At 34.8% G+C, this 17,956-nt stretch overlaps 1 protein-coding gene and 1 long non-coding RNA gene across 2 annotated transcripts in view; both read right to left on the reverse strand.

The window, feature by feature from the left end:
• Positions 1 to 395: 395 nt before the first annotated feature.
• LOC147821452 (uncharacterized) overlaps positions 396 to 17,956 on the reverse strand; it is a 148,464-nt gene continuing 130,903 nt past the window's right edge. The window contains exons 2-3 of the long non-coding RNA XR_015446976.1: positions 10,355 to 10,527; positions 396 to 4,958 (exon numbers count right to left, since the gene is read on the reverse strand). This is a non-coding gene — a long non-coding RNA (uncharacterized LOC147821452). The remainder of the gene's footprint in view (positions 4,959 to 10,354; positions 10,528 to 17,956) is intronic.
• LOC101718587 (olfactory receptor 7E178-like) lies at positions 14,744 to 17,392 on the reverse strand. The gene has a single exon (XM_004874686.3). The coding sequence runs from the start codon at positions 16,894 to 16,896 to the stop codon at positions 15,799 to 15,801; it is 1,098 nt and encodes a 365-aa protein (XP_004874743.3). The 5' UTR covers positions 16,897 to 17,392; the 3' UTR covers positions 14,744 to 15,798.

Raw genomic sequence — 17,956 nt, forward strand, 5'->3', positions numbered from 1 at the left:
ATTGTGGAATCAGGTGGCTGCCTGTCTGCAACGGGGTGATTTGGTGTCTTCTGCATGACTGGGGGCCTCGGTAGGGTGTGGGCAGACCTGCCTGTCTGCAGCGAGGTGACTAGGCATCTTCCGCATGACTCAGGACCTCGGTAGGGCATACACAGACCTGCCTGTCCACAGTGGGCTGATTCGGCATGTTCTGTGCAACTCAGGACCTTGGTAGGGCGTGCACAGGCCTGTCTCACCCATACATTTTTCATCATTCTTGGATTTCTGTTATATCTCTTTCAAGCAAGTCAGTGTTCTCTCAAATTAAGTTTGTCTTTTAAGAAATATTTCATCTCTATTGTATCCTATTCATCTGTAACTTTTAACTTTGTGAAAATTTTATAAATTTTGTTTCCTTTAATGCACAGAATCATATCACTAACCACAAATATGGCATTAGTGCACACTGCACAAGTCAATGATTGAAAAGTTGTGGAACATAGCTAGGCATGGGGGCACATGCCTGTAATCCCAGCAGCCTGGGAGGCTGGGGCAGGAGGATTGAAACTTTGAAACCAATCTGGGAAACAGTGATTTAACAAAACCCTGTCTCAAAATTTAAAAAATAAAACAGAGCTGGGTGTGTAATCTTGGTGTTAATCCTCAGCACTTTCCCACAAAAGTAATGAAATGTTAAGAAACACTTTTTAAATTGTATTTTTCCTCCACAGGTTTATTTTTGTCAAGACCATATATTTGTAAGATTTGCACTTACAAAACAGATATGTATTTATTTTCCCTTGAAATTACATTCTTAAGCAACCTGGAAATGCTCTTTCATTGTTTTTCTGATCACAAATAATTTCCAGAATGTGAAGGGCTTTAGCACCATGGTCAGCTCCAGCGCCCAGGTTTGAGTCCTGAGCTTCCTCCTACCCCTGATGAATACACTTTTAAGTAAATCTTTCCTGAAACATGGATTATAAGGCTCTTAATTCAGCTACTTGATGGAAACTCGAGTTCATTATTATGTCAGCTTGCACTGTGATATAATTTGGAAGCAATGCAAAACAAGAAAGTGGAGGAAATGACAAACACATTGGGCACTTTCATCTATTGTAATAAATAACAATAACTGTTTACTTATGGAGCTGTTTTAAAGACACTTTGGAAAATTCTCAGTACTGGGAGTATAGCAGGATGGTAGAGCGTTGTCTACCATGTACAAGACCACAGGATCAATCCACATCACCACAAAGGAAAAAGTGAAACAAGAAGAAAAATAGTTATATGCATAAACTAGTGCTTCTCAGTTTTATATATCAATATATCAAACTGGAGACTTTATAAATATTCAGATACTCTGATCAAATTAAACCAGGCTAATCAACATATCTGTCAAGATTGATGTATCACTTCTGATATTTCCTAACACTTAGAAAAAGTTCATTTATATGACCTATTATTACTATTTTATTACTCAATAAAACTGTTTACTAAGTTAGAAATATCATCTAATATCATTTGCATCATAACTCTTACTTTAATCAGATAGAAACCACTACCTACATAATTCAAGTAGTTGGCATTTCTACCCTATTCTGTTGTCCTGCACACTTATTCTCCAAAGACTACTGCTGTCATGAATCTCATTTTCTTCTCAAGTTTTTCCATGCCAGTTTAAATTCATGTATCCATGAAGATTTTTCTTAAGTGTTTACCTAAAAGATATATAAAACCTTCTAAATAGAATACAATGCATCACCTATCACCCATGAAATATACTAGCTACATCAGCATGGTAATTGTAATCATCTCTGTGAAGTAGATACATCTTTCAAAACTTTAGATGATTTACAGAATTACCAGAGAGAGGGACATCAGTTCCTCATTGCAACAAACCTTTAAAATTCTTGTGTGTTCTCCATACCACACAAGTGAATTTTCAGATGACATTTCCAACAATTTATAGACATCCAATTTACTACTCATCATACATTTGTTATCACAATAAAAATTCAGTCATTAAATACATCCTCTTATTCTTAGGATGTACCATCAAAAATATATGTGAAGTCTCTAATAATAACCTTTCAATATAACTCATCAAGAAATTTCATCTTAGCCATGCATAGTCATGTACATCTATAATCTCAGCACTTAAGATGCAGAGGTAGGAGGATCTCAAATGCAATGATATCCTCTACCATACAATGAGACCATGTTTCAAACCTCCAAAAAAAGGAAAAGAAAAGAAATTTCAAATTGTATAGGGGGTAATTTTTCCACTTTTCTCCAGTAGAAGAGAAAATGCCCCGATATGCAGGGAAAACAATGAATGATTTGTACCACATGTTTGAATTCCTACAATACGGTGAAGGTGCATAAATAACTCTACTCCTCTGAGCTCTGTGCTTAATGTATATAGGGAGAACAAAAGCCATCCTCACCATGTGTTTGGCAAGAAATCTTGGTTTAGGAACTACTAAATATTTAGTCACTGTGAGATTTTTTTAAGAACTCAATAATCAAAGAAATGGTGCATACAATTATTGGTGCATACAATTGTCAAATAACTCTATGAAGCCTTGGGATGATGATAAAGACTAAAATGTGTATAATATGTCACTGCTTCAGCAGTAATGCTTGCCTGCCTTCTCCTCTTTTTGTCTCTTTTGCTTGTTCTATACTCATAAGCATCTTTGCTATTGTCATTAAATAACTGAATATCAATTCAAATAAATGGAATTATGGGTCTCATATGTCCATGATATACACATAAAAAACTTCTATTTTATCTTGCATTTAATGCTAGGAGATATCCATGAAAAGGATAAAAATGCAAAGAGAAAACCACCAAGTGTGTTGAATCCACATTGCTTATGTCCAGTATTTATGAATAAAAGAAGGGTATATTCATGGTTTAATATACATTATTTTTAAATTTCTTTTCTCTGCTGAACATGGTCTCTCAGAATCAGATATAGAAGATGCTCATTTCTTTCAAAATATACAGCATATACTAAATATAAGGAATAAAGTAGTAAATATATGGAAAAATTAAACTGCTATGCTCCAGAAATAGGAAAACAATAATTTCAAGTCACAAGATCCTTTAGTTGAATGGTATGAATATTATTCTTATCATTGCTAATACCTAACTTCAATCTCTTCTGATTTTATACTCATCTCATATTAATCTCATAGAGAAGATTATCTGTTTCATTCATACTCAATGCAGTTTTATGATTGAGTTCCACTCAGATGCAACAATGAGCTTAGAAATACTAACAAACTTTCCTGTGCTCAAGATATAAAACTGGACCCAAAAGAAATCAATTAAATTTTCAGACTGTGTGTAAAGTACCCCCAAAAAAGTACAAGGAGAGTGGTCTTCATTGTGGATACACTTTTACACTCATTTAAATTTCCAGATTATGAAGGAAAGTAAGATCTAAGTTCAACTCTCCTTTTTAGATTGAGTGAGCTGACAGAAAATTTCAAAAGGATATGGACAGCTGAAAGGATGTTCTGGAATAGACAAATAGTGATCTGTGGTGAATTTTCAGTGCCTGCTCTTTCTGTGAACATTGGCTATGAATGTAACCATTCTCCTTGTAGCTGATACAGCACCTGTCACACACTGAGATCTGCAAGGACCTCTCCATGACTTCACAGTGAGAAAAAGATTTCTGGGAATGACAGGTTTTATTGATAAATTTTTGTACAACTCTATGCTCCCATCCAGCTGCCCAAATTGCATGATGGTCCTGATGATGGGAAAGCAATGATCCTGATAGAAACTCCCTCCTCCATCCATCATTTCCCTCAGCACTTACTAGTTTCCACTGCTACTCTGCTGAGGGATAGCAGAAGTCTTCAGATCCAATGTCTTGGTGCCCAGTGAAGACACAGGCTCCGTCCTCATAGTAGGCATGAGTGCAGGCTCAGAAAAGCATCTCCTAATCCAGGATATTATGGAGTAAGACACAAAGATGTGGATCCCACTGGACTGCAGTTCTGGAGGCACAGAACATTGACTGTTCTATGTCCTTAAGGGTTCAAAGCACAGGGATCATTCTGCAGCAAAATTTCCAACCCCCAAAGTTAAAGTGATAAATGTTTATTTAGCTCACAGTTTGTAGAATTTTTATTGCACAATTGGCTTGCGCCAAGGCAGGGTTGAATTGCAGAGGAGAAACAGTTCATGGTAAAGCAACAAAGAACAACCACAGATCCTTTAATCCCTTGTATCTTATCCCAAAAATAAGGGTGGGTAGCACCTTCAATCCTAGTGTCCACAATCCTAGTATTGTACCATATCAATACCAGCATCACATACTCTAGATCCAGCCACCTCTGAAAAAACCCACCTATGTCTGCATGAGGCTTTGTGGGTAAATCTAAACACAAGGCATAACAATACACAACTTATAGCTTTGGCTTTGGTGGACTTCAATTTCTAATGAATACCCTCATAAACATGAAGCATCAATGATCACACATACAGTGTTAGTGTACAATGAATCTATCAATAATTAAACAATAATATTTTAAGAAAAAAATTGAATCATTTGATTTTATATTGTTATTGTAATGACCTCATAAAATCATAGGAAAACGTCTACAGAATGTTAGCAACTATGGTGGTCCAGTGTGCTTTTATTGCAGAGATTTCCTTCACTTTTCCTTTGCACTTCAATTTTCATCAAAGACCCTGAGAGTCCCTCTTTCTGTTGTCCACTTCTGTTGTATCTTCTGGAGATCAGGGCAATGGCCTTTATGACCTCCTTGTCTCTTCAGTGTGGATCCAGGTACAGGCATAGCCAGGAGGCCAGAAGGGAAGGTGCTGGGGTGGTGCTGCACATGGCTCCTCTGGTCATTCATAGGCCCAGAGTGTGGTTGGGGCTGCAGCTCAGCTCCATGTGGCTGAGCTCCTCACCGGTCAGCTTCTCACTCCAAAGGACTCTAAATTTTACCTTAAGAGTAAAAACAAATTTAATATTAAAGACTTCAGTGTAGCTGTGATGCTAATTATTACTGACTTCTTTGTACATTAAATAAATTTGCATTCCATAATTCTACACGGTTTCTTAAGTGCAAAACATAGGTGAACACTTAACATATTGGCATCCTGGAGTAAAATTGTTTACAATGATAGACTTTTCCTGACTTAGGTTTATGTCATCTTTATTGTATTAAGATAGTTAGTGTACCTAAACATTAACCAGTTTGTGCAGTCATTCTAATGAAGAAAGACTCAAAAACAGTCATTTATAAGTCACATCTTTGAACAAGTGCATTCTACATACACTTCATTTTTTAAAAATTACAAATTAATTGATGATTCATTTATGCCATTTAATATTTTATAACTTGATAAAAGGTAAAATTAATCATGTTACACTACCATAAAAATTAAAATATATTTCAGAGGTAATAAAGAGAATCTAATGGCCCTGGTATAATATCAGCATGAAGTTATCCTAAAATATTTTGTTTCCTCTTGTTAGTTTTATTTTTTTGTTTTCCTGGAAAAACTTTGTAAATGTTATCTGTTAACTTTCTCTAAGAATGTGACTTATAAAAGACAACTTAAATAGTAGCTTCAGCTGATATACCATCAAATACAGGTCAGATAGAATATGACACTGACTCCTTACATGAATACTCCTAATCCTGACAATAATTAATGGAAAAAGTAGCTATTCTCTTGTTATACTACATATTTCAAAGATTTCAATATCCTGAAACTATTGTAATAGGAATATGAAATACTTCTCCCATTCACAACTGTTGTAATTGAAATTCTGGGCGTCAAAAAAAGCAGGCTTAGAAACCAATGTAACAAAGAGCCTACAAGTTGAGCCAACATTTTGGCCCTTGCCCTAGATGGTCAGTCAGATCCCAAGACATGACAGTATCCTTCAGAATAGAATCTGCAACTCTGGTGAGTCACCAAAAGTCCAACAAAAAGGAGTGTTGGACCACAGAGAAAATGAGTAATGTGTGTATTTTTGCCAAAAAGAGTCACTAAAAAGGGAATTGTTACCATGCTTTCTAGGAAATACATATGGTCAAGACTATGACCCATCCTAGCAGATGACACAACTGGTAGAGCAAAACCCTAGAGGATCTAAGAAACTGTATATGGCCCCAAATGTAAATCCTCAAGACCCTTAACTGACCTTGTTCACAGATATGTCTAAATACATTAATTTTGCTTGACATTGTCTTAATTTGACTTTGTTTAAACACCCAACAGCAAAGTATAACTGAAAATGTGGAATGGTGGCATTATAAAATGAGAGAAATCTAGGCTATAGTTAAAAAGCAGCTCCAAACACTGCACCAGCCACTACTGAAAGTTTCCAGCTGAAGTTATTACATCTTAAGCTACAACTACAAGAAGTTAATATTCCCAGACCCACTATCTCTCCCCTAAAACATCACATTCTAGCTGTCTTAGTGAGCTGTCATTATGTTATCTTTTATGTAGCTATAAATTAACTCTCAGGTGAAGATTTGGCTTCTTGAATAGGTGTGCCTAGATGTTGAAAATGACAATATAAATATTCAACCTCCTAAACTTTATTAATTTTGTGATATAAACTTTCTGCTATCTACTCCAGACTATGTTTATATTGTCAGAAGCCAATCATTAAAAAATGTCCTCAGGGATACAAAATGGACAACAGATCACATGTTCTCAGTCTGGCACTAAAATTTTGATAGTCCAATGCTCAGATAGAAATATACATATATTTACTTGCTGTATTTTTGCCATTAAGATAAGGGGAAATTGGGTCTCATATTAAACAAACAGAGAAAATTATATATACTATGAATACACCTTAAATAATGTAGAAATAAAATGCTGCCTGATTTTTGTCTGAATTCAACAGAGATTTTGAAGCACTGTTCACCAATATTCTACTTTTAGTTTTTTATACTTGCTTTTTTAACTTGGTTAAAAAATGAGATCGAAAACTCATTGACTCACTACTTTGATTTTTATCTAGGGTAATAAAGGACTATGATTGATCAAACAAGAAAACCCATCATTCTTTCTCTCCTTTAGATAAGTAGGAGTCAGGCTTTTGTTTCCTAACTTGGCAAGGGGAGTGCTCCCCCCATCCTACTCAGCCTGAAGCAGTTATAAGAAGACGCAACTTCAGCCCAATCACATCCCTTAAGAAGGAGAGCTCAAAGACTGGGAAGGGTGAAATAAGATAGGATAGAAATATAGGTAGGTTGAGGGAAGACAAGGAAACTCATAATTTAAAAATTGTAATTTTAAGAATATTCTAACTACAGGACACAAAGTTGCCAAAAGTTGCACATATCAGAATTCTCTAGCTTTATTGATGCTTATTGCATTAAGATGTATGTCACCAAATGTGCCATTTTAACCAATTTTAGGTGCACAGCTTGGTAACATTAACTACAATTTTGTTTTTGCATATTCATCATTCTTATTAATCTCTAAAACTTTCACCATCCCAGATCAATTTTGCACATATTAAGAACCTTAATCACAACATTTCTCAGCCAGTCATGATTCTGTTCTGAAACATGATAAATTGCACAGACTGGACTTATGGAATACAACCAATGAGTCAGTATTTGTGGATGAAGTTTGAGTCTTCTGCTTTACCACCTTTTAAAAACTACATTCCAAATAGATGTTGAATGTCCTGGGATTAGACTCCCCAATGGTGGAGCCTCTTCAGGGCGCTAAGAATGTCCCTGTCTCTCAGGCTATAGATGAAGGGATTCAGCAGAGGGGTGACCACAGTGAACATCAGTGAGGCCATTTCACTCTTGCTGGGAGAATATGACAAGACTGAACCAAGATATGTTCCACGGCCTGTCCCATAAAATAAGCAAATAACTGACGGGTGAGAACCACAGGTAGAAAAGACTTTGTACCCCACCCCCAATGAGGGGATTTACAGAAGAGAGGAAATAATCTTATAGTAAGAGAAAACAGTCTGAGACAATGGCAACAAAACCAAATATGGTACCAAAATATATATGACTACTGTTATATATATTATATATGATTATAGTATAAGAATATGAAAGGTTAAGGAGTTGAGAAGGGTCACAAAAGAAACTAGCATTTTTCACATCTTTGAAACAGGTTAAGTTGTAAAGCAATTAAGTTGTGCAGCTGGGACTCCAGAAGGCCAACAAAATCAGAGAGTAAAAATAACAAGACACAGAGATGAGGGTTCATAATGGTTGAATAATGCAGGGGGTGGCAGAACGCAACAAACCAGTCATAGGCTTTCACTGTCAGAAGCATGTTGTCCATACATGCAAATAGAATGAAAAAAGACATCGGTGTCAGGCAGCTCACATAGGAGATGACTCTGCTGTGAGTTAAGATGCCCACAACCAATTTTAGGACAGTAGAGGAGGTGAAACAGATGTCAGCCAAGGACAGGTAAGAGAGGAAGAAGTACATGGGGATGTGAGATGGGAGTCAGAGCTGATGGCCAGGATGATGAGCAGGTTCCCGAGCAAGTGACCAGGTACATGGACAGAAGCAGTCCAAAGAGAATGGGCTGCAGGTCTGAATCCTCTGAGAAGCCCAGGAGATGGAATTCTGAGACTCTTGTTAGATTATGTGCTGCCAAAGTGCTTGAACTCCTTTCCAAAATAATCATTTGAAAAATGAAATAAAAAATAGTACACAAAACTGAGTGTGTTTTAGTAATTCAAGTTTTCAGTAGCAAAGTAGTTCTGCTTGAGGTCCATAACCTTCAGCAGCATTGCTATATTGTAACAAACTCCACCATCAAAGACTCAATGTTTGGTGGTTTGTTATCCACCTCCTCTGTATACTAATACTTTACAGATACTCTGCTTCACAGTGTTAGCACACCAAGGCCATAAGGTTCAGAAGTCCTTGATCCCAGTAAAAGACCACCAACATTCTTTTTTTTTTTTAATAAAAAAGCATAAAGAATATTTAAGACACACTCAGTTAAGCAAATATGATTCTATTGGAAAAATTTTAAGACTTTCAACTCTTAAAGTCTTTACTTAAGTAAGTCTTTACTTACTAAGTCTTAAAGACTTTCAACTATTTACTTAAAGTGCCTACAAATACTATAAAATCTAGGATTGCACTATATGAAAATTTTAATTTAAGTGTTCATAATTTGAACAAATTGTGTTGAGCCATTTTGCTAAGAGAATTTTTTATCATTTTGGGTTTTCTGATTTTTCTCTTTCAAGAATGTAAGAGCTTTCTCAGCCTTTGTATATAAGCTATTTGCTGAACTTGAGTTCATCAAATTCATCTTGTGAATTTGAGTTTACCTGGGCATTGGTGAATTTGAATTTGTATACAGTAGGTTGAAATAAGTGCAAAAAATCTTAGGACATACTGACCACAAAGGTAGCATTAGTTTACACCACACCTGTCAATAATTAAAAATATCAAATGATAAGAAGTGCTTTGATATTTCAAATTTAATAGAGATTTATTATATAATATCACTAGCATATCTGCTATGTAAACATCTCTATTGACTCTGTATTCTACAGCAGCTTAGAAATGTTGTTTACCTTTGTTGTTCACACCCTCCTGTATGCAGGCTAAGACACAGGAAACAAAGTCCCTTAGCCCTGCCTGTGTCTAGCCTTTCCTAGTTCTAACCTACAGATTTTTCTCATTAATCTTTCTTAATATGTAAACTGTATTTCTCTTATTTCAGTTATGTGAAGGAAACTGGGAGACAATTTTTGGTCAGGCCACACTGTGATTTTATTGGAAAGAACACATTAAACATATATTACATGCCAGGGATTTAGCTTAGTGGTTCCACCTCCTGTCTCACAGGCACAAGGTCCCGAGTTCGATCCCTGGTACCAAAAAAAAAAAAAAAAATATATATATATATATATATATATATATATTACATGAAATAAAGTAAACACACCTTAAAACCCAGATGCAATCGAACAAGTTACATTAAATTACATAAACACAACTGTGAATAATGTAATCCCACCTCATCTGTAAAATAAGGAGTAGAAATACCTACCTTACATGGCTTCTATAAGAAAATCTTTTAAAAGTCATTAAATTTGCATCACTGTTGGTTCTAATTTAGTAATATATTTACCTGGGGATATTGAGAAATGTACAGAAACTGTAGACTTTGTCCAGTAAATTTAATCATATTTACATTTCAAGATTTTGTGTTACTTTCTCAAGCAAGAGTTGAAAACCAGTCCCTTAGAAAACTTGCTGGCATTTAGAAAAGGCCCAATTAATATTATCTTTATAGATATGAACATGCAAATATTTAATAATGTTTACATCAGCATTAACATATTTAGAGATCTGAACAATTACCTAAGAAAATTGAGTACTTGGTATCTCTCCATAAGTTCTTACTTCTGCTTTCTTGTCTTCAAAGAAATCTATTGTCATGAATTTAATGGGTAGATTTTCCTGTCAGTATTTCCAGGTCATTGTTGATTGATGAATCCACAAGGAGTTTCCTTAAAAACTTCCTGGAAAACTAACTGAAATTAATGTAAGTAATGTATAATAAAACACCTTTGTCCCCAAAATAGATTAGGTTAAACCCGCAAATGATTTTAACTCTCTTTTAAGAAATACACAGCATTATTTGAAAGAGAGACCTCATTTAACCTGTAAGTTTATTATTATGACACTCTTCTAAATTTTTGTACCTCTCATCCTATCACTCAAGTAGTTGTATAGAAGATATTGGAGGATATATTTCTGATTTCCAAAAATTAATGGTGGTAAAATTTCATAACTTTTCCAATAAAAATTAGCCACTTACATCCATTTATTCTTCAGAAAGATCTTCAAAATATCCATGCATTCTGTCCAGTGTCATCACTGGACAGTGAACACTGGACATCTTTTCATGCTAATATGCAAAAAACTTTCACTCTTATATGGGGAATAACATTTTCATTTTCCTCCAGTGGCACAATGGTGCTTTTGCCAAGTGAAGGTGCTGAGAAAATTATTTAATCCTGTATCATTGATCTCCAATAATGGGCAGACTGTGTGTGAATCTCTCCTCTTCTCTGTGCTCACACTGCTTAAGGAAAATAAGAATAACATTCATCTCCACATGTGTGGCAACTCAAGGAAGTTTGGTAATTATTTATTCATTGTGAGAATTTGTTTTTAAAATAAATACCTACACCTTAAACAAGTAGGAAGTGTACTGATAAATATTGTAATCTGAATTCAAATGGTAATGGTGCCTGGAATGATATGAAGTTCTATATCACATCTCAGCTTGAATCATATTCACATGCTCTCTACTATTTATGCCTTTTAAAACCTATGAATATATCTTCTGTGTATTTGAATATTGATGTAAATACAATGAAATGGATTGTAAGGGTCATTTGCCCATGATATGAATACAAACCACCTATTTTGATGTGTCCCACATCTAAGGGATGTTCAAAAAGGAACAAACTTCCAGAGAAGAACACACCAAACATTTTCACATCAGGCTGATTAGGACAGTTATTGTGACTTAGGGAAAGGTATTTTCAATGTTTAATACAGGTTTTTATTTTTGATGCAACCTTCTGTGACAATCAGCATATAAGCCCATGGGAATCAGATATAAATGAACGTACATTGCACCTGGGATTTAGCTCAGTGTTTTTGCCACCTGTTGCACAAGCACGAGGACCTGAGTTCAATCCCTGGTATCAAAAAAAAAGTACATCATTAATCCCCAAACATATGCATATATATATACATATGTATTATTTTTGTGTATATATACATATATACATATATATGTATATATACACAAAAATAAAATGTCTTCCAACAGAAATAAAAGAAGTTTAATTTCAGGTCAAAGGACATAATTGCTATGGAGATTATTTTTATCACTAATAACAATGTTGGCTACATTTTCTTTTGCTTTAATTTTATATACATTAACCCCAAATAGAGCACTCCTTATCTGTGTACTCTTCAGGACATTTCTTCAAGTACAAATCAACATTAATGACAATCCTGTCTTGGAGATATTACAAGCCTGCCCTGTATCCCAGTAAAAATAAGTGGAACTAAAAGTATTAAAAAATAAATATAAAGATCTTATCCAATGCATTAAAACTTTTCATTGTTTCCAAACCCACAGAAAAATATAAACAGAAAGAAAAATTCATAAACTGAAGTGCAACTGAGATACATTTTGAACTGAAACCAAGACATGATAATTCCATTTTAGACTTGTGAAATGATTGCAAGCATGGGAAGCTCACCAAGCAGAGCAATGAATGGCCCCAGCTGCATCCAACATAGACAGAAACAGATGAGAGATAAAGATCTCAGAGAGATGTTTCTGAAATAATTGAAACAAATTTTGTAAATACAGGGAGGTGGAGGAGTTGATGTATTATATAAGTACTTCAGTGCCTAAGACATAAGGAGCCCTCAAAACATGTTTATGATGTTATGCTTGCTATTCTCCTCTCCTACATTCTTATAATCACCTTCCTAATCATTCTGGAGTGCTTAGGAATCACTAAAAAAGACATATTTTCTCCAGGCTTGAGTGAGATATCCTTGGGAATGGGAAACAGGATGTGTAGAAAACAAAATTGAAATAATAATTCTACTTTCCTAGATAAAACCAAACCCACAGAATTTTCATTCCTTATAACTGATATTTTTCATATTTGTAACTTCCCACTGGCCACCCAAAGTGTCATGTTTGTTCACATGTTGAGGAATCAATACTTTCAGGATCCTTGCATATCAATCATGTCCATCTGCCCTTACTGGGTGATGCTGTTTATCTCCTTGGTCATAGTCATGGACAGCAGACACAAAGATGCTCCTATGTCTGTTGCCCAATGAATCCTCAGTCTCTGTCCTCAGGACTTAAATTAATACAAAGTTAAATGGGAGCTTCCTGATGCAGACAACCATGAGGGCTGGAACAGGGTATGGAGTCATCAAGGTGAAGGGGTGAAGGAACAAGGTGCCATTGTATGACCTTGGAGGCTCAAGGCACAGAGCTTATAATTAGCCAGATTGGTCCACGCTATCTCAATCTATATGGGGTTTCTAACATTAATCTAAGAAGTAGAGAAAAAAATTTATTGTCCACAAGAGATTTTGATCCCCTCTGCCATTCCTTTGTTGCCAAGAACTACTTTAGTCATTCTAGGACTCTTCTGGTTCCAAAGGAATTTGGGGAATATTTTTCTAGTTCTGTGAGATATAGTATTGGTATTTTGTTTGTGATGCCATTGAATTTGTATAACACTTTTGGGAGTATAGCCATTTTCACTATGTTGATTCTTCCTACCCGAGAAAAAGGGATATCTTTCCATTTTCTGATATCCTCTTCCACCTCCTTTTTAGAGTACTGTAGATCTTTAACTTCCTTTATTAGATTTATTCCTAAGTATTTCATTTTTATGTTGTGAAAGGTGTGGTTTCCCAAATGTCTTTCTCTGTCCATTTGTTGTTCGTGTACAGGAAGGCTATTGGTTATTGAGTGTTGATTTTGGATCTAGTTACAGGACCAAATTTGATTATTAAACGTAGAAATTTTTCTGGAGTTTCTTGGGTCTTCTATGTAGTGTATTATGTCATCTGCAATGAGTAGGAATACTGATAGTGGTCATTCTTGTCTTGTACCTGATTATAGAGTGAAAGGTTTCAGTTTTTGTCCATTCCGTATGATGTTGGCTGTTGCAATCACTAACAGAGTGAAGAGACAAACCACAGTGTGGGAAAAAATGTCGTCAGCCATTTCTCAGTAAAAGGACTACTATCTAGAATAAAGAACTGAAAAAAATCAGACCCCCAAATTTAAAGACCCAATCCAAAAATTGACCTGTGAAATGAATACATACTTCTCAGATGAAAAAGTACAAATGGTAAATAAGTAGATGACAAAGTGCTCAACATCAGTGGTCATTCAAGAAATGGAAACTAAAACAACACTGAGAATCCACCTCACTCCAGAAAGAATGGCTATTATCAATAAATCAATCAATAAAAAAGGTTGGAGGATCTGTGGAGAAAAAGGAATCCTTCATTGTTCATGGGAGTGTAGACTGTTCCAACCACTGAGGAAATCAGTGTGGAGATTCCCCAAAAAACTAAGATTAAGTTCCATTTTACCAAGATATATCACTGCTTGCTATCATCCTGAAAGAATTAAAAGCATCATATCACAGGGAAATATGCACACCCAGTTCATAGCAGTTCAGTTTGTAATAGCTATATTTTGGAAATAGCCCAAATGCCAATCAACTGATGAACGTGTAAAGAAGATGTGTTTTTTATAAAATGGAGTACTACTCAGCAATAAAGAAGAATAAATATTAGACATTTTTAGGTAAATGGATGCATCTAGGGACCATACTTTTAAGAGAATAAATCTGACACACTTTTGTAAACATCATATTGTTTCCCTAGTGTGAAAAACTGAAAGTGTAAATAAGGACTGAAATGTACAAGATATTGCAAAATAGGAAGAAAATGCTAAAATGGGAATGGGGACAAAGAAAGGGAGAGGGAAAAGAAGAAAGAGAAATGAAAAATCCAAGAAAAGAAGATAAAGTGGAAACAATCTTCTGAAAATGAAAAGTGGAAGAGGAGTAGAAGAGTACAAGAATGCAAAAAAATCAAAATCAAAATATATAATGTATGAATATATAAAATCAAAATATATAAGGTATGAATTCCATAAGATGTATTTGATCATTATGTATATCTAAATTGTACCACTAAACTAAACTAATGATAAAGAAATAAATAGAAGCTAAAAAACAGATAACACAATTTAAAAATTAAAAAGTGATCAGTTAGACATTGATTATAATAACATCATTAGTGAAGAAAAATTCCGAATATTGTAATCCATCAGGAAAATGCAAATCAGAACCTATATGAAATAGCATCACACATCTGTTAGTGTGGCTGTTATCAAAGATGGAAGACCGTTGTTGAGGATAAGGAAAAAAGAAATCTTTGAGTGTTTTGAGCATGAGTATAAGTTAGTAAAACCAATTTAGATAAGAAAATAGAACCAGACAATCATGTATTATTATATAACTTCCTTTGATTAATGAATGCAGATGATAAATATCCAAGTTGGACTATGTTACCCCAATTTTCAGGACTTCTGACAAGTCATGGAAGTTGATGAAAAATGAGAAATTAAATGTCCACAAAAGGAATGGGGCTCTGCCTCTACTCAGAAGGAATCTCAAGTATACTTTTCACTTTGTTAATTTCTGCCTTTTACAAAATATCCTGAGCCTGGCATGGTGGAGAACACCTGTGATCTTAGCATTAAGGAGTGGGCAGGGGAATCACTTTGATCTAATGGCAATCCTGGGATCCCTTGTGACTTCAAAGCCAGCCTGAAATATATAGCCAGACACTGTCTAGAAAAACCCTCAAATTTTTGTTTCCATTGTTTATTGTAGTAAGACATACATAATTAAATGTAATTTTAGCAGTTTAACCACAGTTTAGTAATATTAATTGCATTATCATTTTTGTACAACCAAAAACGTTACCCATCTTTCATCTTCACAACTGAAATTTTTTGGCAGCATGAATAGAACGTAAATTCCACCAACCCCCAATCTGCCATGATTCTCATATTAGTCAGGAAATAATACTGAATACATCAGTCTTATAAGATCATATGAGAAATAAGACAGTGTTCACAGATGAGTAAGAGATATTCAATTTCATTACATTTTCAAAAACAACATTGCAAATGGATGCCAAACAACATGAGATTAGACTCTTCAACAATGGAGCCTCTTCAGGGTGCTAGTAATGTCCCTATTCCTCAGGCTGTAGATGAAGGGATTCAGCATAGGGGTGACCACAGTGTACATCAATGAGGCCACCATGCCTTTCCAGGGAGAATATGACACAAATGAACCAAGGTACATTCCAATACCAGTTCCATAAAATAAGCAAACAACTGACAGGTGTGAACTACAGGTAGAGAAGGCTTTGTACCTCCCACCCGATGATGGTATTTTTAGAATGGAGGAAACAATTTTACAGTAAGAAAAAATGATCCCTAACACTGGAAAAAAGCCTAACATGGTACCAACCAAATATGTGACAAAGGTTTTTATGAAGGTATCAGAACATGAAAGGTTAAAGAGTTGAGTAGGATGACAGAAGAAATTAGCAATTTTCACATCCTTGAAGCAAGTAAATTGCAACACAGTTAGATTTTGCAGCTGGGAGTCAAAAAAGCTAATAGAGACACACACCAAAAGTAATAAGACACAGAGGCGAGGATTCATAATGACTGCATAGTGCAGAGGGTGGCAGATGGCCAGAAACCAGTCATAGGCCATTACAGTCAGAAGCACGTCATCCATACATCCAAACATTGAAACAAAAGACATCTGTGTCAGGCAGCCCACATAGGAAATGACCCTCCTGTGAGTTAGGATGTCCACAATCATCTTTGGGACCGTGGTGGAGGTGAAACAGATGTCAGCCAAGGACAGGTTACAGAGGAAGAAGTACATGGGTGTGTGGAGGTGAGAGTCAGAGATGACAGCTAGAATGATGATCAGGTTCCCAAGCACTGTTACCAGGTACATGGACAGGAACAGTCCAAAGAGGATGGGCTGCATGTCTGTGTCCTCTGAGAAACCAGTGAGGTAGAATTCAAAGATGTATGTTAGATTATGTGTTTCCATGGTGTTTGAACACCATTTCAAAAAATTCACTGGAAAAACAAAATTAGTAAATAGCACACAAGCCTCTCTCTCTTTTAAATTCAAGCACTGGGAAGCAAAATATACCCACATGAGGTCTATAAATCTTAACACACAGTGATTCATTGTGATAAAACCCATTCTCAAGAACTCTGTCATTATTGGGTTGTTTGTTATGCACTTCACTTTGGGCACTCTCACTTTATAGACACAAGTGGCATGATAAGAACATTTGAGAAATCTATGATCCCAGGAAAATATACTAAACACTTTTTAAAAAATAAGAATATATAATTCTTTTTTAAACTATTCTTTTTATGTCTATTCAAAAAACAGAATTTCATCCCAAAATATTTAGAGAATAACCTTAGTTAATACATCATATACCATAGTCTTAAAAGAAGGCCAAGTGCAAAAATATTACTCAGAATACAATTCATAGGCAAAAAAGCACTCTCTCTGAGAAAAGAAAACATATAGATAATAGCCAAAAATTTTCTTTTCAATAAACTGAGTGAGATTCATAGTATAAATGAAAAAAATTAGCATATGTACTGAAATAATTTTGAAACAATGGAATAGAGAATTTGGAGAATTATTTTATCAATTTCTTTTCTTTATCTTTTACTTTGCTTTTCATATACATTTTTTTCTTGCTGTTATGTACCAAACATATTTCTGTTTTTCTCTCTGTATATTCAAATATCCAATAGTTTATTAATAATTATAGATTCCATAATTATTTATTAGTTACAAAATCACATTGAATAATGATTTTGTCTCAATGTTTTTATTTTATGTTCACTTACCTCATGAGAAGAAGAGCAATCAAGATTTCCCATGGACAGATACAGATTTCCTATGATGAATATGACCATCATGCATATTTAAATTGTACCAATAAAAAAAATTTTAATAAAAGAATATAAAAAAATAGATTCCCACGGTAAAAGATCCAATCAAAAATTGTGCAAATGAAATTAACAGACAATACTTAGAAATAGGAAAATTTGATAACAAGAATATATGATTCTACTGGAGGAAAACGAATAAACTTTTAAATTTACCTCATTTTATTTTCTGAAAATTGGACAATTTCTCAACCTAGGATGTCTGTAATCACTGTTACATTTAGGAAATTGTGATCTGAATATTTGATTTTAGTTAATAGTTCATAACTACAATGAATTATATTAAGCCACTTATTTCCCAGAAGTTT

Source organism: Heterocephalus glaber, unplaced genomic scaffold, assembly GCF_053883595.1.
Source record: "Heterocephalus glaber isolate CG9 unplaced genomic scaffold, H.glaber_assembly_v1.0 deba00001733, whole genome shotgun sequence".
Classification (NCBI taxonomy): Eukaryota; Metazoa; Chordata; class Mammalia; order Rodentia; family Bathyergidae; genus Heterocephalus; species Heterocephalus glaber.